We start from the raw sequence: 23,842 nt of genomic DNA, 5'->3' as shown, positions 1-23,842 counted from the left end.
AGAATGTCATTTTCAGCTAGAAATTCCTGTAGGTCAAAGAGGGCTAGCTGTGTAAATACCTTATATGAGGCATCAGTAAGCGCAATTGGCCTATAATTATTAGGTTCCATAGTGCTACCCTTTTTATAAATAGGCACAATAATTGCTGATCCCCAAGAGATGGGAATCTGTCTGGTTATAGAGATATTGTCAAATTTGTTTTTCAGAATTATAGACCATAGATATGGATCCATCTTAATCAAACACGGAGGGATCCCATCCGGCCCTGCTGCTTTTGAGTCTTTTAGTCTCGAGATAGCTAAGACTATGTCATCAATCGACCAAGGACAGCACTCAAGAATAAATTCAGAGTAATCTTTCAAACCATCTTTTTTATGAGCCAAAGGTAATTCGAATTTGGCTTTAAGGAATTTTTCCCAGGTGGCAGCCAAAATGGGTGGATCCTGCATAATCTGTTTAGGACTAGTGATAGTTCTTAACAATGTCCGAATATTGCGTGTATCATTTTTAAGGATATTATGCATCATGCACTGATTATCTTTTAGTGCAGTTGCATATTTTAGATCCTTCATAAGATTTTTATGTTTTAAAATAATACGTTTTTTCCATATTTATACATTTCCACATTTAGCTCAGTTTTTGCCAACTGTCATAGTTTTAAATTGTTCATTATTTTAAGCTGGTGAATGTGCAAATTAAATGCGTGCTTGTGCTGAGTCGGAGTATGGTCCGAACAGGCACGCACAAAGATAATTTTGACGTGGTTATTAATGCAGGTAAGCAATTCTCATTCCATCTCCATGTCAGCTCCAATATGGCAGTAGGTGTATCTCCTGAATTCTGGATCTTCTCTGATCATAGTAATACGTTTCTTACAGGTCAGAGGATTCCATCTTACAGTTCTCCCTGGTCTATCCATCTCAACAAGTTTGAGCACAGTATCAGAGTGATAACACCAGTATGAGATTCCCATTTCCATACAGATTGCAGCATGATCACTACATCCCATATCAAGGATGTTCACTTTCTCACACCATGATACCAATGAAGAAGAGATAAAACAAATGATCAATATATAACTTCAGTTTACCTCGTTTCCAGGTGATAGGCTTGCTCTCATCCAAAGGGGGCACCAACTGCATGTCCCAACCTAATAAGACATTTACCCATTTTAGTCCATATTTCATGGAAGGCAGAGTTTTAGTGTTGCTTATGTCAACAATTTCCGGATTCGGAATAAAACAGGATGAATTGAGGTCCCCCCAATTAACACACCCACATTGTTATTTCTCACAAAGATTCTTTCAAGGATAATGTCAAGAGTATTTTCCATAACTTTCCAACCCATTGTTGCTCTGTTCCAATAAATACATATGATTACAATTTTAGTATCAGTGGGAAGATAGGGATTTAATTCGAATCTACATGTATTCTTCACAAGTACCGCTATGCCCCCCGAAGGTCGTCCCTTTAAACCTTTGGATGCTGGGTGTACAAAACATTCATAGCCTGCCACATCAAAAGCTCCAGTGTGCATAGTTTCCTGAAGCATAATAATTTCAGGCTGGTCATTAAACTCATTCTTGTTGACCCATCTTAAAAAATTTGCCAGGCCACAGCTATTCCATGACATAATTCGCAAAGGATTATCTGTGTGCTAGCATTCCCCTTTACCCTTGGATGGCCGTGTATCGTTACTTTGAGCATCAGTAGTAATCCTGTTGAGTGATGCTGCCAAGGTAAGGATTTGCTTTATAGGTTCTTCATTAAGGTTGGATAGCGGGCCAGATTGTAATAGCACATTGTTCTCTCCCTCCTTTTTGAGTGGTGTTACAAGGAAGGTCTCAGCATCTCTTTCACACTGAAATAAAATGGTTCTAAACCGATCACTGCAAAGTTCTCTCTTTGTTCCCAAACCATCCTAGCAATGATTGTTGATTGGAAGCCACAAATCATACGGTGATTGTAGTCAGTGGCTAACCGTATCCATTCTATGTCATCAGAGCGTAAAGTTCTTAGAGATGGAATTGCCTGAAAGGCTTTTAGAATAAAGGTTCTGTTCAAACGTGTTCTTCCATTAATCGCCACATCATTCTCCCACCCCATTATAATTGGCATCCATGGTGCCAAGTTTTCTAAGGACATTTGTTTCTCTGTAACTGTTTCTTTTTTATGTCCTATGTTACTCTTTATGTTTGAAATAGTTGGGATTTGTGGCTCTATGGAAGTTTTTTCATTGTGGATAGTACGAAGGGAGTATTTTGCTTTGGACATGTCGATTGGGAATCAGCTACCCGAGGAGCTTCTTCCTCGTTCTCACTATTTGCTTGTTGTGACTTCTTAGTTGTTTTGTCACGTGCGATATGTTCAGCTAGCATTTCTTCGTGTGGCTGTACGCTATCTGGCCCATGGCCCTCCACCTTTGTTGACTTAGTACCTTTGTGGGCATTGGTCTTTTCATTTGTCATTTTATAGAACTGTGAGAGTGCCATTTGTGCCCCTGGAGGGCCCATACTAGTGAGAGCAGTACACTTCTTTTCTTTGGGTTGATACTTGCTTTCATCTGCCTCAGTTAATACATCTTGAATGTCTGATGTCATCATATGTTTCAACTTCTTTACACATTTTTTTGGCGTCTTGGTGGTGCTAGCAGCCTCATCAAGTAGCATGGCCAGATGTTTTTTTGAGTCATCATTGAGTTGATGAAGATCGAAACCATTTTCATCGTCTTGGCTACCAAGAGCTTCATTCAACTGAGCATCAGTTCCAACCGTCATATTTTTCTTTTTATTGAATGCAATAATCGTTTTTTTGTTGTGCGCGTTTCTTTTCTGTGCTCTAACAATAGTTCTTTTTTCTCTACGGGTGAATACAACCTTCTCTTTTACCATTTGCTCATCCGGAGGAGGAGGGTCAATCGCCTCTCCCAATTCTTGCATGTCTCCTTCTGAGAGGTCGATTAAGTCAAGCAGTGCTGAAGGACTATCTGCTCCGTGCTCAGTAGGAGTGGCAGCTTCTTTCAATGCAATCAGTGTTTCTACATTTTCTCCCTGCCCTTTAGTAATGGCGAGTTTGATTTCCATAATGTCAGTTTTAATTTGCTCAATTATGGATACAAAATTCACCTCACCTCCCCCATAATTGGGTATGGACTCTATTGTTTTATTGTCAAGTTGTGGCATGGCTGCCATTTCTGCAAAGGATTTCATGTTGACATTGACCATTCTGAGATCAGCCGGAGTTTGCGTGCTCTCATTGACTAACTTGGCAGTTTTGTTGTGATCACCCACCAGAGAGGATACCGTTTGTCAAGTAAATAACATTCCCTCCATTTTATTAATCTTGCATGAAATCTCACTCATAGAATTTTTTACATTCCCTAGCTCAAGGTGTGTCAACTCATGGCCCTTGTCAAGAAGATCCAGAATCCTGGATAATACCGGGAAATCCATACCAAATTTAACCATGTCATTGTGGCGACAGTCGGCCTCTTCAACATTGTCACCAACCTCATGAGTCCTCCCCCCAGGAAGCAACCCTGTTGTCAAGTCAAACATATCTATTTGTTCCCTAGAATTTATTGGGGATTTACACTGGCCCAACGGCATTTTGCCATTACAATGCTGTTGCCTCAGCTGGGCCTGCTCCTTCTGCCATTCGTTTTTCCGAAACTGAGCATCATTCGTATCGCGTGTAAAGTTGTATGTTTCCTGTTTGTGTCGTGGTGGGAGACTGAACATGTGCACATCCTCTCTGCCATATAGTTGTTTAGGCACTGGTGTAGAAGGTCCTAGGGAGAATCTCATCCTCTTTTTTACTTCTTCTTCAATGGCAGGACCAAGAATTAAGCAGTCATTCAGGCCAACGTTCGTGACGTGGGTATTTGTGTTTTTAAATGTTTTAGCTCTCCCCCGCCCCATTTCCTCTGTCATGGATTTAATGGCCATGTCCATTATTGTAATATCATTGACTTCTTTTACATTGAACTTGGTAGGTAGACATTGATGATGACTCTGGAGGAGTCAAAGGAAGCCATGAGGACTTCCCAGCGAGTGCCACTATTAATGGGAGAGGAGGAGACAGGACAGAGCACAGAGATCATATGTGTGGTCCATAGATCCGGCAAAGGAACGACAAAGAGGATGTCGGTGAGGGTCTGTTTAGAAGAGGCCCAGGAATAGGTGTCAGCGATAGGGAGACCTGGGTTGGAGGCCAGGATATCCTTTTTAAACTTCTTCTTTCCAGACTAAGTGAGAAGGGAAGAATAGTTGATAGAGAAGCAATTGGAATAGATGGGAGAAACAGAAAGCGCCATGAGTGGGAAGAGATAGGAGACAGAGGGAGGAGTATGCAAGTACAGCGGTATGGAACAGTCACTGGGCTAGTGGGTTACAATCAATGGGCAAAGTTAAATGCAAAATACACCCAAGTTTGATTTTCAATTCAAATGCAAAATACACCCAAGTTTGATTTTCAATTCAAATGCAAGGCACTGAACTACAGGAAACGAAAGTGGCGGTAAAATGGTAAGGGAGAGTACAGAAAAGACTTGAATTGGTACATAACACGCAGAGAAGGGAGTACAAGGGCAGTCAGGGGGCAGTAACTAACCCATGTAGAGTGAGGTAGGAGAGTCATAGTAGTCCAGTAGTCCTGGGATAGCAACATCAGGAAGGGTTTGGGCGGTGGTAGAAGTCGCGTATAGTGGCCTGGCAGCAGACAGGGAAGTTGACTGGGGCCTTATAAGTGGGCCTTGGAGGCGGTGGGTCGGCTGAAGCCTGCCAGTCTGTCGTTGGTCCTCAAGGCAAATCTCCTAAGCAATCACTGCCCTGGATGCAGGCAGATGCCTCAAACAGCACTCCCAAACCAGAAGCAAAGGCCCGGGCGGCCATGCAGAAAGCAATGCATGGTGCAAGGTTATGCTTGCAATTTTATACAAAACCACATCTTACACAGGTGCAGGGCAAATGAAAAACAATTTAGCATGGCTAATTAGAAGCGCAATGGAGAAGCGCTATTTAAACGCTGAAAATTCACAAAAACTGCTAAAATTGGGAAACGTTTTTTTCTCACAAAAATGCCCAAAAGATATTATGAAGGTGCAAGGGTGCGTGGAAATTCCACCTACCTCGACCAGGGGGGCCGAAAAAGAGCAGCTGCACACACAAACTCTGGTGATGAAAGCCAGGAGAGAAGGAAAGTTGCAGGATCATGTCTCCGTCATGTTGCTAAGAATGAAAGCACAGGATGTTTCAGGGGACCGGCTTAGCCTGCCGGTCCGTCGTTGGTCCTCAAGGCAAACCCCCTAACCAATCACTGCCCTGGATGCAGGAAGATGCCTCAAACAGCACTCCCATGCCAGAAGCAAAGACCCGGGTGGCCATGCTGGAAGCACTGCATGGTACAAGGTTATGCAAGGTTATTGATCTCATACCAGGGGCTAAGATCCCAGCAGGTAGGGTGTATTCTTTGACCCTGAAGAAAGATACAGTATTGAAAGAATACATTGACAAGGCATTAGCCATGGGGTTCATACGTCCTTCCAAATCACCATCCGCTTCTCCCCTCTTCTTTGTTCCTAAGAAGGAGGGTGACCTCAGGCCATGTATTGATTATCGGGCCCTTAACTTGTTAACTGTAAAGAATCAGTACCCTCTTCCCTTGATTTCATGCATCGGAGGTAGAGTTCCTTGGCTATGAGCTCCCCAAACATGGAGTCCGTTTGAGTACTACTAAAGTAAAAGATGTAATGGATTGGCATGTACCGACGTCAGTTAAAGCCCTGCAGTCCTTTCTAGGATTTGTGAATTTTTACAGGTGTTTCATCCACGGTTTCTCCTCTATCTCAGCTCTCTTGACAGCCCTGAATAGCTCTAAAGTGCCTTTTGTGTGGTCTTTGGATGCGCAGACTGCGTTTGAGAAGTTGAAGGCAGCCTTCACTACAGCACCTGTTAGGAAACATCCTAATCCAGAGGTGCTGTTCTTTGTGGAAGCAGAAACTTCTGGTTTCGCAGTGGGAGCTGTGCTCCGCAGGTGTGCCCTCAATCCGGGGAGTCCCATCAGATAGCTTATTTCTCCCGAAAGCTGACTCCTTATGAAAGAAACTACACTATAACGGAAAGGGAACTCCTAGCCATCAGAGACGCATTCACCGAGTGGAGGCACCATCTGTTGGGTGCGCGGCCTTCAGTCATAGTTTACTCTGACCATCGTAGCTTATTGGCCTTTCAGTTGATGGAAGTGTCTCACCACCAGGCAGGCTCGGTGGCATCTATTTTTCTCCCAGTACCATTTTACCATCACTTACCACTTGCCAAATCCCAGGTTTTAGCTGATGCTCTTTCGCGCCTCCATGTGGGGGATAGTCACGCTCAGATTGAACACTTCGTCTTCTGCCCACTAATGTGAATTGTGGTTGCTCAATTCAACCTCTTATGCGAACCATCAAAGCGAAATGGGTTTCTTCACATCCTGAGGAGGTGGCGAACCTTAATCTTGATGTGATTCAAGGCCTGCCATGTATCCAAGGCCGGTTGTTTATTCTGCCTGGGCAAACTCGTACTTTGGCTCTTCAATGGGCTCATGATTCGGTGGTTGCGGCTCATCCGGGTCAACAAAAGACTCTAGAAGCATTACTCCGTTGGTCATGGTGGTACACAATGGCATGTGATGTCATGGAGCATATCACAACATGTGCAATCTGTGCACAATGCAAGACTTTGAGGTCGAAACCTATGGGTCTACTACAGCTGTTGCCTATTCCTTACAAACCTTGGCAAATGGTACCCATGGATTTCATAGTGTAGCTCCCTGACGTCAAAGGCCTTAACACGATCTGGGTGGTGGTGGACTATTTTACGAAGTATGCAGTCTTTGTATCCTGTGCTGGCCAACCGTCTGCTCCCAGATTGGCTGAATTGTTCCTCACTATCATCTTCCGGCGTTTTGGGCTGCCGTCTATCATAGTATCCGATCGTAGTACTCTGTTTACCTCTGTTCACGTTTTTTTAAAACTCTGACGGAATCCCTGGGCATAGATGATAGATGTTCTTCTTCCTAACATCCTCAGACAAAGGGACAGACTGAGAGGGCCAACGCCACTCTGGAGCAATATCTCAGATGTCTGTGTCTACAATTTCAGCAAACTTGGTTGTCTGCCTTATGTCAGGCTGAATTTTCATACAACAAGTCGTTGTATACCTCTATGGGGGTTTCACCGTTTTTTGCCTTGCATGGTTTCCATCCGTGGTCACTACCGTTCGATCCCAACTTACCTTTGGACAATCCTGCAGCTCTCGCTTGGAGTGTGGGACATGGACCAAGTACATCGTGACATCCGGTCCCATCTGCAACGAGCACAGGTACACGCAAAGAAATATGCAGATGCACGTCGGTCTCCTGCCCCAACTTACTCACTCGCCATTTGAACATCCCTGGCAGGCGGGCCCTGTTGTCCCGGTTTGTGGGTCCTTATGTCATCAAATCCATTGTGAACCTAGCTGCTGTTAAACTGTCTTTGCCGGTAGTATGGCGTGTACATCCAGTGTTAATAAATAATACTTTCTTTGACTTCAGACTCACACCTTGGTGGTAAGAACAATTGTTTATCGACTGGGGGGTGTTGTTTAGGATTCTGGTTACTATAGGCGAATAAGGCATGTTTTGGTTTTTACTATAGTTTTAGATTCCATATCCATAATAAGACAACTATTCAGGTATTCTATAATCTTAGTTGTTAGATTATTACTTGGTGGTTCCACCTCAGTATCACTCACTCTTTGTCATGGTCATGAAGTCAGGGGCACAGGCATGCAGGGGTTGCATGCACACGAGACCTGGGTGTACACTGTCCTGGCACCTTTGGTGCCAGGCTCATGAACAAAAGTAAACAAGAACATCCATTTAACACCCAAAGGCTTTTATTATGGACATAGCACTTCAGATGCATTAACCTTGAACATTCCATCCATTAAGCAGGATGCATTAACCTTCAACGTTCCATCCATTAAGCAGCCCCAAGTGTATTCTTGTGTGTGGCTGCTAATGGATTGCCTTTGCACGTGCTCACTCTCTAGGAGTAGCAGGGTGTGGCTGGTAAGCCGGCCCTAATGGGCGTGCCCACGATCTCAGCTATATAAGCTGCCCCGATCCTCAAGACAGACGCTTCGCGTTATTCTGCACTTGCAAGCAGCGTAACGCTCACCGTCGACTGAGGTCAGAATTACCTTTGTAGATCCTGCTTCCTGTACATCCTGCATCCTGCCAGCATACTTACCAACTGGTGGATGCTGTTCTTACCTGTACATCTCTTCGGCGAACCAAGTATTCATCTTTACATTTTCTGGAACGCTGAAATCTTCATCTTGCACCGCAGCACGACACGCTCCATCGTCGACAGCAGCGCCTGCAAGTAATAACAGAAGACAAGGTTAGACATCGAAAAAAGTCAGTTTAAGGTTGCGCTTTGCCATACTTTGCGCTTTTCCTTGAATCATCACTTACCTGCTGTCGAACATTGCGGTACATCACGGTGCCGAAGCTCTCCGTTCGGTTCCTGAATGCAGGAAACGTAGAAGCAATGAAAGTTCCTTATTTTAGAAGTAAAAAAGCAGAGAACTAGACAATGGGTCATGAAACGTGACCGTAACAACTTCATTCAGAAGCACCGAGGCATGAATGGATCTTACTTTTACATCTACTGCGTCCTGGGGAAAGCGTCAAGTTAGGTGGCGCTAAACGCCTCTTCCCTACGCTGCGGTGTAGGAGGCAGGGCTTACATTGTTTCCATGGGAGCTGCCAACACGCCATAAAGAGTGGGCCTCATTACGAGTCCGGCGGTAAATGTGCTGGAAATTCCAGCAGGTTACCGCCAGACTCGTATTACCCTTCCGCCTCCGTGATTCCCGGAATCACTGGGGCATTACAACCCCGGTGACCCGGTAATTCCGGAGGCGGAATTCGGTAAATCCCCATTTCCATGGAGTCCCGATCTTGTAATGGTGCCAGTGTTTCCAGTGTTCGCCTGCAGGCGGGTGGTGTTAAACCCGCCAGGTCAGACCTGGCGGGAATGACACCTCTTGCCTGCAGAACTCGAGATCAGCCGGTCCAGGAAACAACGGTGGCGGCGGGTTTACTGCCACCGTTATTTCCGGACCGACTGACTCGTAATGAGTCTGTTGCCTGTGCCAGAAAGGCAACCGTTTTCTCCTTATCCTTTGGAGATGGACAGCACGGGATAAAAGGGCTTTCCTCTCTTGTGTTCCCCGGACACAGCTGCCAGGCTGTTTCCTGATACTGCTGCCAGACTGATTCCTGACAACTAGCAACCAGTGAGTTTTTAGTAAAATTCACGGGTAATACTGTGTGCAAGAGAGCAAGACCCACCAGGACTTGTCTCAGATAGCTTATCCTCCCACTCAGGGTACAACCCTCCTGCCCGTCCGTAGCCCGGACAGGTACAGAGAGGCTTAACTTAGGTGCAACTTCGACAGGACCTCACCTGTTGCGCTCGACCACTGCGCCGTCGGCTCGTCTGTAGATTAAATATACACATCGTTTTTATTATGTAATGAATTGTAACATTCAGTAATGTTGTGTTTTACCTTTTATAAGTTATTAAAGGTTGAATGAATTTATAAGCTAATGAAATGTTGCATTCCTGTACAGCTCTTGGATGTTAATCACAGTATATGTGGTGGACTACAAGTACCAGAATGCAAAGTGCTGTGACCTTCACAGACAAGTCTTAACAAACAATTCACGCCTGAGATCTTGGTAAACTCTGAGTTATACTACTTTCAAGAGGTAAAGACACACTCCTGAAGAGTCCGTGTGATAGTTGTCTGCTATTAGCCTTTATTTTACACAAAGATGATTCTTGCTTTGAAACAATGTTTTACATTGTTAGCCAGTTTACTTGTTATCTGGAAAGTGGGCATCTCGTACTAGCATACTGGTGGGTAAGAGGGGACTTGTCATTGAGAAGAGGACAGGCTCACTGCTGCGATCTTAACCATTATCTCTTAACTCTTAACAGGACTGTCCATGTCACCGAGAAAACCATGATCCAGCCCTGGGCTTTCGGTTCGCCATCAATTGTATTCTGGGAGTTGTCATCTTGGGCCAGTACAGTTGAATATAATGGACTAAAGTAAACCTAAAGACCAGGACAAGTATAGGACGTCCCTGGTAACATGGAGTCATCTGGCAAAGGGCAGCTCTGACGAGCCATTGCACGAGTATGTTTTTACAAACACAGCTACAACAAAAATGCAAATGGTGGTAAAACTGAATTGCCGGGTACAGCACGGGTCCTGCTGGGGTACATGGCTCAACCAGCTTAAAATAAAGTGAATGCACTCCATCCCTCCCCACACTCGGCCTAAAGGAGAGGGGGGCACACCTCCAAACATAGCAGGACCTCTCTGCACTCCCACCCTCCTCTTGTGCAGTGCTCTCAAGTTTCATATGGCCATGACTGAAAGGATCATATCCAGCCCCGTTGTGTTCCCTTTGGATTCTGGCTCTTGTAGTTTTTTTTTCTTTCCCTTTTGAAATTTAGGTAAACCACAAGTATTAGAATTCCAAACAAAACCAGAACTGGATGGCCTTCTGGCGCATTGCCACGGGAAACTTGGGAAGTCTGCCGACTGCTTGTGCCATGGGGGAAAACTGCCATAGGCAGCGAAATCGTCATCGACAATCATAGTTGCGAACATGACCCATTCCAGACTGTAGGTGCTTATCCAGTCTTGGTTTTTTCTTTGCATTCTGGGGCTTGTAGTCTAAGTTTTTTAATTGGAAAAGTGGAACTACAAATCCCAGAATACAAAGAATAAATAAAACGACCTGGATACGCACCTTCAGATGGGAATGGGTCATGTTGGCAAGTATGAGGCATTTATGACTGGTTAGGCTATGGCAATTTACTTGACAGGCCGCATAGGTAGATTTATAGGTATATGACCGGTGAAGAAACTACCAGTCCCAGAATGCAGCATGTACATGGCCACTATATTCCTGTCTCAAGTATAAGATTCAGTCACACATGTGAGACCTCTCAGAATTCAGCCACAAGTTTGGGATATTAGGTTTAATGCCAGGGCCTCTGGGACAGAGGCGATGCTGCCATGTGTTGTCAGGGTCAACCCCTTTGTATCGAAATTCAGCAGAAACCCCCTGCCTCTACTTAATCGATCTTTCCTAAGGAGTTTCATGGGACTTATATGTGTGCCAATGACATGTTGTAATAAAATGCATATTCTGTGCAGTAGCCTGTCCTTGGCGGAGTGAGCGTGCGAGAAAGAGGGCAAGCAAGAGCGAAGGAAGGAGAGAGACCCCTAGCGGGAGTAGACGGTAATGTGGCTAGCTCCACTGCAGGCAGCTCGGACTCGGAGACCCAGTGGGTGAGCAGCCATTGCAGAAGAGAGGCCGCTGCGCAGGATCACAAGATCAGAGAGACAGCCAAGGGAGCAGTCAAAGAAAAGGAGATAACGCAAAGGTCCACACGAAGAACGGGCAGACGGCCAAGGCAGCAGTAACTGCGGGTGAGAGGCTGCCGACAGTAAACGCAAGGAGGAGGCGTGAGACGGCAGAAGAGAGACCGCGATCCCAGGCTGCAATATAGTCCGTGCACCCTTCGAAGAGGAGGGACCCGATTCCAATCCAGAGACGGTCCACAAGGTGCTCCGGGGTAAGAGACCGGGAGCTAGGGCAAGCAAGGAGAGAGACAGCCCATGCTGCGCTTACTGCCGTAGGGGATACACGAGAACGGGGACTCGACGACTGCAGAAGGGACCCCCAGAACGGGATACACAGCAAAGAAGAGAGGTCGCCAGGGCCGCAGCCATTGCAGAAGAGACAGCCGAAGGCTGAGCTCTGACAACGGGAGCCATACTGCCAGAAAAAAAGAGACGCCGCGGGAAAAGACAAAGGGGAGCAGAAAGGCTATAGGGTGGATCTGGGACAGCTGCACCTGCCCGTGAAGGCGGGAGACCGAGAGGAACGCCTCCTCCACACAGAGAGAGAGAGAGATAACAAATAAGCACAGCCTGACAGCGGGCGACATCCCGGCCCAATAACGAGAAAACCCCGCTGCGCCCCGAAAGAGAAACATTGACCGCCAGAGACACCCTGACAGACAAACATACCCTGACATTGGGCTATATGGAACCGCAGCCAGACGACTAGCCACCCTGGGCTTTACACACCCCCTCGAATTAAGAGACATACACTGGCTGCCTGGCATGAGATTGACGGGCAGCCTGCCACTCTGACGGAGACCGGCCTGGCATTGAGAGGCCTCATAGCACCCCGAAAGAGACACGCGCTCCTCGCTATACAGAGACACCCCCATAGTGGGAGACAACCTGGTGTTTCAACGGCGATACACCCCTCCATCAAGAGACATCCTTCGGCCTCGATACATCTTGCTCTCACACGAGCGGCGTTGCTAGCGAGAACCCGTGTTACAGAAGAGAGACCTCCCTCTAGACTTGAGAGAGACGGGGTTTCTGCAAGATGGAAGGGGGCGCCTATGGAGCAGGGAAAGCTGGAGGGGCCTTCGACCCGCAGTCGTTCGTGAGACAGCCGCACACCATCGTCCGGATGGTCTCTTGGGTAAGACGCCAGCGTTTTGCTCGTTTGGTTTCTGTGTGGGGGCGGGGAGTAGTAAAGTAAAATAAAAGGGAGCGTTATAATAACCAACGAGAGAACAGTAATGACCCACGAGACAGTGTAGTGATAAACCCACGAGACCGCATTATAATAACCTACACGGCAGCTCTATAAAAAAACAATGGGGCTGTAATAACGGAGGAGAGGGCGCTGGAGGGTCACTGCAATGATCCGTTTCGGGTGTGTGTGGGGGGTGGGGGCACTGCTGCCTCCCAGGGGGCTGCTTGGTGACGATGGGTTTCCTGGAAACGGAACATCCAAGAAAAATGACCGGGCGGGTATCTGTGGCCTGCAGCGCAGCGCCGCAGTAGCTGAGGCGAGCACCGTGACAGGGCGACTTATCCGCGGACAGTGCCCCGCTACGCACAGAGGCAGGGCTGTAGTAATTGAGGAGACCGCGCTGTGAGACAGCATGGTACTCGATGGACCGTCTTGAAATAACCCATGCGGAATTGTTGTCATGGCCAAGGGCCTGTCAGGTGGTAACTAAGCGACTTTTGGTGTTGCCCAAGGGAACATTGCGTAATGACTGATGGCCCTTTTCTAAAAGCTGGGGAACACTGGATGACTGCGTGGGGCCCCGCTGTTTAGGTGACTGCGTGGGGCCCCGCTGTTCTGGTTCGTGAATGGCAGTGCTGTGGTTACTCTGCGACAGTTTGGGAATAACTGAGAGACGGTGTTGTAGTAATACTGGAGCAATGTATCGACTGTGGGACAGTTTCTAAGAAGCCTGGGGCAATGTTGCAATCGCTTTGGGGGCAGTGTAATAACTGAGGAGGCAACGCTTTAACAGTCCTGTGTTCCCGGGAAGGACGTTGAATTGTAATTTTCAAATGTACTACACGGTTGCATGAGCAGGAGTGGGGTGTATGTAAATGAATGCTCGGATCTCTCTGGTACTGATTATTGACCCCCATAAACAAGAGATAATTGTTACCTGTGATGGCCAGACCCATGGGGGGATTATATCCTCTGTCAACAAGGTTTTTGAGTTTTTAAAATCCCAGCTAATAACTCTACTGTCTGAACTTTTTCCCACAGACAAAGGAAGCGTGAGTAAGTCATCTCAGAACCATTTGTTTTACAGCAATATGTGTGTGATATATAAAATTACATCGACATCTCTTCATTCAAATAATTGAAGAATACTAATGGAGAAATTCAATAAGAATATGATTTCAAAATACATTCCCAATTATCACATAGTAACAAATACTTGTACATTTTGAAATGCCATACACTTAAAGATGATAAAATTCAATTAACGTCTAGAATTTTTGTGTTAATCGAATAGTTGCTGAAATCGGAGAAACCTGATCATCCGCTTATGCGCTTCCAGAAATTCTCAGTTTGCAGGGATCCATATCTATGCACAGTGTAACCAAATTACGGCTATCTTGTGTAATAGAAGCACGGGCAGTGCAAGCATAAATCGGACAAGGATTCAATATGGACCTGGTGCAAACCATCACAGCCATCTTTCCCAAGTCTCGCTCCCATGATTTCATAGGTAGGCAAAAGGTTTAATATGAAGTGCAAAAAAAAAAGAACTCTGCCATTTTGCATTTGGGGATTGTCCACAATTTCATTCTGCAGAGAGGCAATATGTCAGCACAATTCATAGCAACCGACTGCTGCCCCCATCTAGATTCAGTCCTTTTATTTCACTAGCGCTGGATTGTTAGCAAGGATTTCAGTAGTGGAGCCCAGCATCAACCACAAATATCCACATTTCCTCTTAGAATCATTTACTACCATGGCAGATTTCTTATGTATCGCTTGTTGGAGATCCTCATGCAAGGTTGAATTGTTAGAGCGTACCGGCTTTGGATAAATATGTAATGTTCACAGTGAGGCCGCGTTCCTAACTCGTATCAAATCATGCTCCTTGGTGCAATATTGCAGGCAGAACAAGGGCCGTGCCCCAAAACAGTCCTTCAAGATTATTTAGAAAAAGCTCAAGACCATAGGTACGGGTGGGCCCAACTTCAGCTGTATAATACTGTATTACTGGAAGCAAAGAAAAGCGAGCATACTTGAAATGCGTTCTCTTTAACTGAGATGCACATAACATTACTCTTGCCCTCAGTCTACGATAAATCGATTGCTCCTTACTCATGGGGAATCGCAAGTAGGTTAGTCGGTGGACAGTTTCTATTTTGGTGGTCCACCTATCAGCCTTTTTTGAGGTTTGACAGCTTGATGACTTTAGACTTTGCACTATTAACAGACTGGTCATGTTCATGGTCATACACAAATTCATAGTTTGTCTGAAATGCATTGTAGGCCAATCTGGGTTGAGCACAAGAAGATATAGGCATAAGCGAGACCGTGCACCTTTTTTAGTTGACCAGCAAGTGGTGGAAATGAATGTACTTCCTCCAGAGTCCGAGACATGGAGGTTAAATAGGCAAGGAGCTAAATGCATCAATAGCATCGCAGCCATATTATTTGCATATCTACTTTAAATCCGGTTTGTATGGAATATTCAGAAACTGATCTGAAAACAGATGTATGCTGATTGACCTTTTCACAATTGATCGTGGGAGAATTGACCTTCTGCACAATTGATCGTGAAATGAAGGTCAATTGGGACACGTGGGGGGGATCCCCCAATCAATCCAAAACCCCACGCAAGCCCCTACCCAATCCTATTATATTAATTACCCCAAACCCACCATATATAGTAAAGTAACGGTCAATTGGGCAGAAGGTCAATTAGGACCACTATTGGGTCAATTGGGACAAAAGGTCAATTTGGGCAATACCCTAAAAACAATACTTATTTCAATTTGCTTCCAATTATGTAGTGTGCACTGCACAACGCTTTCTCAACATAACTGTTTCAATCGCGATCGCGCAATGCAGATATTTCCTTGAGGTTGGTGGGTGTACTTGTTCAAAAAACTTGTTTACTCCTCTATTACAAACCGTGCTTTCCTACTAGAAGGGAGAACGAAAAGACCTTGGCCGTGTAGCCAGCAGTGCGGGCTGCACACCCTATTACCACTATGTGGTATAATGCTTGTGCTGTTTCTCTGTAAGTAGTTGTACTACAAGAAATTCATTAAGGTAAGTAGTTTTTAATTTATATTTGTATTCATGCTGCACAGTCGTAAGTCACTGTTATAGCAGATGCATCAAATGAGCTATGATTGACCTATGCATTTCGGATGTGTATCCTTCCTCAGGGCCTGCTCATCTTAATTCATATTGTAATAAACCAATTAATGTATAACATTGTTAGTCAACACACACGTTGTAGATGCACAAATAATTGTAACACGGGATATATGTGCCACATTACAATGTCAAAATAATTGTTGGAAAACATAATCCATATCCATGATAAAGTCGTGAAAAAACACCATAAATTACACAATCAAATGACAATGTGAAATCACCCCATTAACAAAATCATGAGTTGTCATGTCCAAGGATTCAAGATGCATGTATTAATATGTGTTTAACCAGATGAAATGTTCATGGAGTTATACATATACATACGTGTCCCATCGAGGTTGCATGTAGTGTCAAAGTTTCAAAAGAAGAAAAAAGGAAAGAAAAAGCATGATTGTAAGTTAACTGAGTGTATATATAGAGACGGTTACTACTAGAAGGGCTCATCCACTAGAGGTACATGCTGCTTTGGCCACTGGCCTCTGGCTAGGGACTAAACATGTTTCCCCTCAGACTATCACTTAAATGGCTTTAACCGTTTTTGACAACTGTTTCGGCCGAAATGCACAATTCAAAAAATGCCTTCTTCAGGGTGACCATCCCATTGCATTTGCTAATAAAGTTGAGAGATCTAGAAGTTTGTTCAATCTGTTTCATGATTTATACTCTATACGATAAAGTATGGGAACAATGGCCTCGGAAAACTAAATGCGCACATGACTGACGTATGTTTAATTTACATAATAGTACAGTATTAGGTGTATAATTTTATATATCTAGATAAACCCATACACACATGTTGTAAAATATATTGCTTCCCATTGGATTTCTGTATTATCTTTCTTCTGAGATCATACTGTAGTCAAATTATGGCTATATCATATTCAGGCATATCTCTTGTGCGCATGAGTTATCGACCAGTGTAGGATATAGTTTATAGAGTTACTTTAGGAACATGTATTCACCCTGTTGACCCATTCCACCGGTCGAGTAAGATCATTTGTCCCTGTGAATGAAAGCAGAAGTATGCACTTGTAATTTGTTATCATTTGTCTCTTTTCTAAAACTTTATCAGTGTTTTATGTCTGGCTTCATGGCAGTAAAATAATTTCTTCAAAGTGCAGGAAGTGGGGCAGCAGGGGAGCTAGAGGGTGCGTGACATTCTCTGCTTAAACCCAGGGAGCGCCTTGATTCAGCTCCTGCCCAAGGAAGAGAGAAGAAAAAAGGGGTACATGTCTGGGGCCAATTGCAGCTAAACCCTATCTTCTGGATCCCGATCAGAGATGGAGAGTGGGGGGGGGAATGGATGAAAGCCCCCAAGGGGTCACACAGAAGATACGTGCTAGACCTGGGTCCATCCAACAGAGGGAGGCTGGAGGCATGGGTAAGCACAGTTTGTCTACCTGAAAAGGAACAGCCTGGTAGTGATGACTGATAGTGCAGGGCTGGTGGGCAGGGCTGGTGGCAAAAGCCTTTGAGGTTTGAACTCTGAATTGGTGGCCCATGCCCAAGGGGGTGATGGGGGTTGGGGGGGGGGGGTCATTGTGCGAGGAGTTTTGTAGTACTCGGAACGTAGCGGGCACTAGGGTTCTCAAAGCAGGGAGGTGTTTGGGTGCAAATGGGAACCTATGGTTGTGGGATCAATGCATACATTCCGAGACCACTGTGTTGGCATTTCAGTAGGGGGTGAGCATAGTGGAAAACTGGGCTAGTCGGAGAACAAACACAGGGAACCTTTATCCTTTAACCCCCCCCCCCTCGCTGGCTGCCTGCTGAGGGCACTGTGTCTGAACTTAATTGGAACAGAGAAAGACTTGCTGGAATGCCCACATCCCACCAATCGCCAGACCCACATCCAGCTTTGATGGGATGCAGTAAGCGAAAAAGGCTGGTGTCCAACTCCAGCATCTGGAATCCAGTGGCTCCACCTTGAATTGGGTCTCGGACAACTAAGGGTTGGTGGTCTTCCTCCAAATCCCAGCCAGATGTGTGTAGGACTGGAGTAGATGTGATTTATTTAAGGGGCACATTGTCACTTTGGCAGGAACCATACTAAGATGGTTGCAGACATTTGAAATTGCTTACTAAGGCCTCTTCACATTAGGAGTACAGCAGTAAGGGTAAACGTGGTATTTTTTTAATACCGCCTTTTTATATTTTTAACAAATACCATCTTATGAGGCAGTGAGGATTGCATGGGATATTTATGACATGCAGGACATTGAAAGATTGAATGGGGTTATATGGGTTATTCACTTGTTGGATTAAATGTCCCATGCAATCCCAAATCTTAATAGAGTGGTATTTTAAGAACACATTTTATCTACCAAATCGCATGTTTTTGGCATACTCCTAATTGAGGTCCTTAGTTTCTTGCAAGGTTTGAGGTTCTAGTTAAGTAAGACTTTGTAGGCTGACGGAAGTTGGAGTGTACTGCGGATAGACGTGACAAAAAGAAGCCATTCTTGCTATGGGCGCGTATTGATTGTAAATCAGGAGACCGTGTTGTAAGAAGCCACCAAATGAAGCGGTTGCAGTACAGCAAGTCAAGAGACCACTTTGCACTAAGTGAAAAGACTGTGTAGTTATCTTACGTTCTCCAGTGCTTATGCTGTGGAGTCCTTTTATAGCGTGCTAATCACCACCATAGTGGATTCACGGTGTCAAGACCATGTCCAATATTCGTGGCCTCACCAGATATAAGCAGACCGTAGTACAAAGCAGCGAAGAGTACTAAGGATTTTATGCTATTACGCTTTATTTCTGTAAGACCACCATAGTTGATTGCAGTTATTTGTTCACTGAAATTTAGATACAGGAGAAGAATTGATAAAACGCAGTAGACGGTGTATTAGCACTTTCCATAGTTGGATGTTAAAGAGGAAGGGGGATGAATCGGACCCCTGTGGTACGCCATGTTTATAAGAAATGAGACTGGCAAAGTGTTGTAGGGATTGCTTGTTAACTTAATGAAACGAAGGAACTAACCAACAGTAAAGCAACATTGTACACTTCTGTCTGCCCTAGTTTCTCCAAGACAAGTGACCTGGTTGGTTGCTGAACAGGGTGGCTGGATCCAACCGATCAGTGAAGCATCATCGCTGCTGCCCATTACCTCCATTTTTCAGGTCATCCATCACATAAACTATCCTTATACAGCACGTGAGATGAAAGCCAGCCTGCACTGGATTGGGTGTGTTATTTGATTTAATGAAGTCTTGAAGTGGTTCGATTGCTGTGCATTTCAGTAATTTTGATGAACATGCAAGAATAGAATAATGGTGTATCCATTGTTTGTTTGCTTGTTTATTATTTATAGTGCGCACCTCTGGGCGCATTTACAAGACAATCTTGAGGCATAAAAAGGTACATAGATAAAATAACGTGCCAACATCTGGCCAATGGAATATACAGCACGTTACAGGTAGTAGTGTGCATACAATTTACAGACATAGATATGCACAGGAATAAATACAATCGCTCAGGAGTTTCAAAGTCTCGTGGTGAGTTTCAGTGCTTAGATACTCCTGAGCTGTTGAGGACATGTTATTGTTAGTGAGGAGCCATTTTTTGGTGTTAGACCTAAAACTGTGGAAGGTTTGGTCTGTGCGGAGATCGAGTGGGAGGGCGTTCCAGGTTGGGGTCGCTTGTACAGGGAAGCTGATGCCACCAGCTCCTTTCAGGTTGAAGCGTGGGGTGGCAATGCAGAAGCAGTTAGCTGATCTCGTGGGTCTGGTCGAGGTTTTTAGGAAGATTTTGTCTTTTAAGTATTTAGGGGCTGCGTTGTTGATACATATGTGGGCCGTGGAGACTAGTTTGAAGATCGCCTTGAGGTTTTTTCAGCAGTGGACTCTCCCGGACAGCCTGTAACTGAGCTGGAATGAAGCCAAAAGTGAACCTGAAGTTGATACATTTTCTCACCTACCTAAGCCACATCTGTTTGGAATGCCATCATTTTAAATATGACTTTTGCTGTCGCCGTTGTGTTTGCCAGTGATGGGGTAAATTAGAGTAACTTCTTGGCTTCCGACTGCAACAATTATCTAAAATCCTTCTATGGATCTTTAGCTTTTGGACTATGTGGTAGAATTGGTATTTTTTTTTTAGATTACCAATTTTAGGGAAAGCGTCTTGCTGTAGGTTAAGCCTCAAAGTGAAGGTACTTCAGCCTGTTTTTCATAGTAGTCCTCTCCAAGCTCAATTTGGTACACCCTTTTTTAGTCTTTTGGCAGCTGTAAATTGTTTATTGGATAATTTTAATCTGTCGATGTAATTTTTAATGGAGCCAAGTTTTATTTAGGGCTTTCATGATCCAAGTATTGAAATTCTCGACCAGTTTTCTGGTGAATGTTCCATTTTTAGGCATCAAACATCGAAGGTGTGTGGGATGGAGAAACCTCTAGTCCATGTCCACAGGGTCCACTGTTTCAGAAAACGCTTTCAGAGCCGAGATCGTATATTGAAAATGTATTGCTCGGTCATTCTGCTGCCCTGTTAGCGTCCCTCGTGTGATACCAAGACTTTGCCCAAGACCACAGTGGAGTTATCTGTTGTAAACTCAGGGTGCAGATTGGGCGTGTTCTTAGCCACATTGGTGTTCATTACTTGTGAGTGATACACCAGTACAACATGTTATGCAGGACGATCAAAGTGCGCTTTATTAGGCAGATCTCGGATTTGGGTGTGGAATTGCAAGATAATTACTTGAGAGAACTTTTTTTTGTTTTTATTTTTATTTTTTTAAGAAAAGGAGGAGGCTGTGTTGTGCTTTACTGAGTAGACGCTGCTATGGCAACCGCAGCGATTGCATTGCCATAAAGGCTGTGTTGTAATGACCTGGCTTTGTTATAACTGCAGGCAAAGTTTTGTCATAACCTAGGTAACTATGTGTTCATAACTTGAGGCTATTGGACTGAAGCGCTATAGACTGTGGGGACCCATGTGTAGCAGCTGTGGGGCCATGTGGCTGGGCACCTTGAATAGCTCCTTCCCTTCAAGAGGACATGAGTAATCTATTGGATCAGAAAACCCCTGTGCAAGTGTCCCTCCCATGAAGTAAGGGGCTTCTATTGGAAGTGGGATCTCGAAGTGAGATGCACGTTTCACCTGGTGGCCCAGCCCAGACATGCTCGGAAGATCATTCTTGGTAGTGCTTGGGACATCCATGCTCCATGCTGTTAGGCAGAATCCTGTGCAGTGCCCTTAGGGACCACTACACACGATTAAGACCACAGGTGGCAATACAAGTTTTACCTTTGTTACAAGCATGCACTACTAGGTTATAGTGGTAGCAGTGGTGGAGCAGCCAGGCTTCTCTCAAAAGTATATGAGCATGTAGCAGAGATTACATAAAGGGACCACAATTACTGTGACTCAAGCAAACACTGACTCAAGGTTTTAGGTAGAAAAATATAAGTACATTTATTTTTAAACCGTCAGTTATAAACACACTTCTATTAAACTTTAAACAAAGCCACACGTTAAATATACTACAACTAACCAATTCACGTTGTTCAGTATGTCTCAAGGTAAGTACCCTGTGTTTGAATGAACCAGTGTTATGAACAAAACACGATACTGCGGATACGGTTGCGATCACTTTTTGACAGTTCAGTCTACTAAATAAACGCGTATCCGTGACATGAAATGCTACCGAGGCAAAAACCCATTTAGCACCTGAGATACCCAGAGGGAGTTGGAGGCAAAAATCACAGGCAATATTTAGGTTAGGCAGACGGGATCGAGAAACACTCAGAAACAGGAGTTCAAAAGTCAAAGGGCCAGAGCCAGGTTTAAGTGACACCGGAGACCTGTTTCTGAAGATCACACCGTTAGACAGTTCACGATTCAGTGTAGCCAAGAGTACTTTGATATTGTCAATGTTTGGAAGCAAAAGTTATAAGAAGGAGGGAAGACACAGGCAAGCCTTGAGGATGAAGAAAAGGGATTCACCCAATTTCCTCAAGCAGAACACCGTATCTTATTCCAATGGTGTAGCTGGTGCCATGTCAGTTGTTGTTGGTTTCCCGCAGACCCACGATTCCTGGAGCTTCGTTGTGAAGGAGGATGTCTGAAGGGGGTCTGCACCACACAGGGATGAAGCCGGCAGCAGGGACCACGAATAAAAGGTGTGCTCCTTAAAAACGGGAGAGGCTTGTCAGGTGGCTATCCGGACCACTACAGCAGTGTGCAGCGATTTCGACCACGAGGGTGACCTCTGGCTGAAGAAGATGAGCTGGCTATCCCCACCAGGCTCAAGAGAAGAAGACTCCGGACTGGATCTTCTCTTATTCGTTGAAGGTTAGATAGCTCAGGACTGCAGCAGGGCTTCACCGAGACGGGGTAGTTGCAGCAGCCGTCGTTCTCTCCGCTTCTCTTTGGTTCCTTGTAGTTCCAGTGGCGACTCTGACTTCTAGCCCAAGAGACCTGCCTGTTATGCACCAAACCCCCATTCACACAGCCTGGCTGTCAATCACGCAGCAGGGGAGTTGTCCAGCCGGGACAACCACCTCAGCCAATCAGTGCGACTTGGGTTTCCTAGGATACCCTGTGCAGGGGGTGACTACACCCCTTCCCCACATTCAGTCTACCTAGACACCCAGGCGCAAAGAGGAGGGCTTCTCTGCAGAAGCCCGCCAAAGGATGGTGAACAAAGACGGCGAACCTAGTTTGCCGTGCAAAATAAAACACAAGAAGGACTTTAATAAAAAGAAATGGCGAATAAACCCAACCGGAGCCAAAAGAAAGACGATTTGGTCAAGCGGGTTTATGCTTAAGGCTGCAAAAATAGCCAAAAGGATTACCACGTTTATCTACTATAATCGCGGTAGAAAAGTTAGGGTAGATGCCACTGCCACCAGCCAAGTCTAAATGTTAAAAGAGCAAAACAGTGCTCGGGGAGGTACAGACAGAGAAGGGGTACAGATTAGCCCTTTCCAGTACTCCATGTAAGATGGGGGGGGGTACTGGGTCTGTTGTAAAAGTGACTAGGTAAAGTAAATGGCAACTTTACCTTTCTCTGGGGGACAGTAGTCGGCCCCAGCGAAATGGAGTCAGAGGGAAGTCTTAAAGACAACCCTGGGTTACTACACTGAAGGTGCTGTGTAACCCATGCAAGAACAGGGGCACCTGGAGTGGTGTGCTCCAGTGCCCAAGATCACACAGTGTAAAAACACATAGGCCAAAACACATGTAAGAGTGGAAAAAGGATGTAAACTCTTACCAGGTGGAAAAATAAACTCCAGAAATCCAGCAAAGCTGCTGGGGGACTCACTAGGTGAGGGAAATTAGCCCTAGAAGGAGAATTCTCCCTAACACATGCTTCTCGTGGCGATGCACCACAGGACTCGCGTTGCACTTTTTCCCAATGACCGAATTAGACGGCATGCATTTTATTGTGCCTCGAAATTACCAGCCGAAAGGCCTCTTGCCCTCAATGTAGGGTGCTCCTTTAAGAGTGACATCACAGTCAAAGTACAAGTTTCTTTGGTCTCTTGGTGGTCCACTATCAAAGTCCTGAATGTTCGTGTAGTGCTTCAATTGGGATGCAAAATTGAAGGGAGATTTATCAAGGGTGGGTGACCTAAAGTATGTATGGCATGGTCTAATTGGGGGCTGGAAGGGGGGGGCACCTGTGCTAAGCAGCAAATCATCACGAAAACCTGCAAATATGTGTTTGGGTCACTCGGAATTGTTTCTGTTTGCCTTGTGTGTAGCCCAGGCCAACTTAAAGCTCTGTTGTCTTGAGATGCTTCCTGATGCTGGGAGTCTATGGCACAATGAAAACCTTCCCCCCCTCCCCCCCCCCCCCCCCCGCAGGGCTTTCCTTCCCAACCTGATGGATGGCCACCTGGGGAAATGCCACACTTTGCCTACAGGCGGCATGGGGGCTACTTCTTCTGTGACTGTCCATGCATCAGGGCAAAGGCTTCTGCAGGCAATGTACTCTCCCACACACGCCATTTCATCCGTCCCTCCACCTCTCCTG

General features: G+C 45.3%; 1 protein-coding gene and 1 long non-coding RNA gene across 3 annotated transcripts in view; one reads left to right on the top strand and one right to left on the bottom strand.

Annotated features, from left to right (window-relative positions):
- Window positions 1-1,090: 1,090 nt before the first annotated feature.
- LOC138582021 (uncharacterized) overlaps window positions 1,091-23,842 on the bottom strand; it is a 275,880-nt gene continuing 253,128 nt past the window's right edge. Inside the window, exon 3 of the long non-coding RNA XR_011304930.1 lies at window positions 1,091-1,150. This is a non-coding gene — a long non-coding RNA (uncharacterized lncRNA). The remainder of the gene's footprint in view (window positions 1,151-23,842) is intronic.
- SYNGR1 (synaptogyrin 1) overlaps window positions 11,351-23,842 on the top strand; it is a 116,114-nt gene continuing 103,622 nt past the window's right edge. Inside the window, exon 1 of one of the 2 annotated variants that reach the window (XM_069652948.1) lies at window positions 11,351-12,618. In XM_069652948.1, the coding sequence (XP_069509049.1) occupies window positions 12,520-12,618 (99 nt within the window). In that variant the 5' untranslated portion in view covers window positions 11,351-12,519. The remainder of the gene's footprint in view (window positions 12,619-23,842) is intronic. The other variant, XM_069652947.1, reaches the window with a different exon arrangement.

Source organism: Ambystoma mexicanum, chromosome 3q (assembly GCF_040938575.1).
Source record: "Ambystoma mexicanum isolate Mex_15411 chromosome 3q, UKY_AmexF1_1, whole genome shotgun sequence".
Lineage (NCBI taxonomy): Eukaryota > Metazoa > Chordata > Amphibia > Caudata > Ambystomatidae > Ambystoma > Ambystoma mexicanum.
This window is presented reverse-complemented; position numbering and strand designations above follow the sequence as displayed.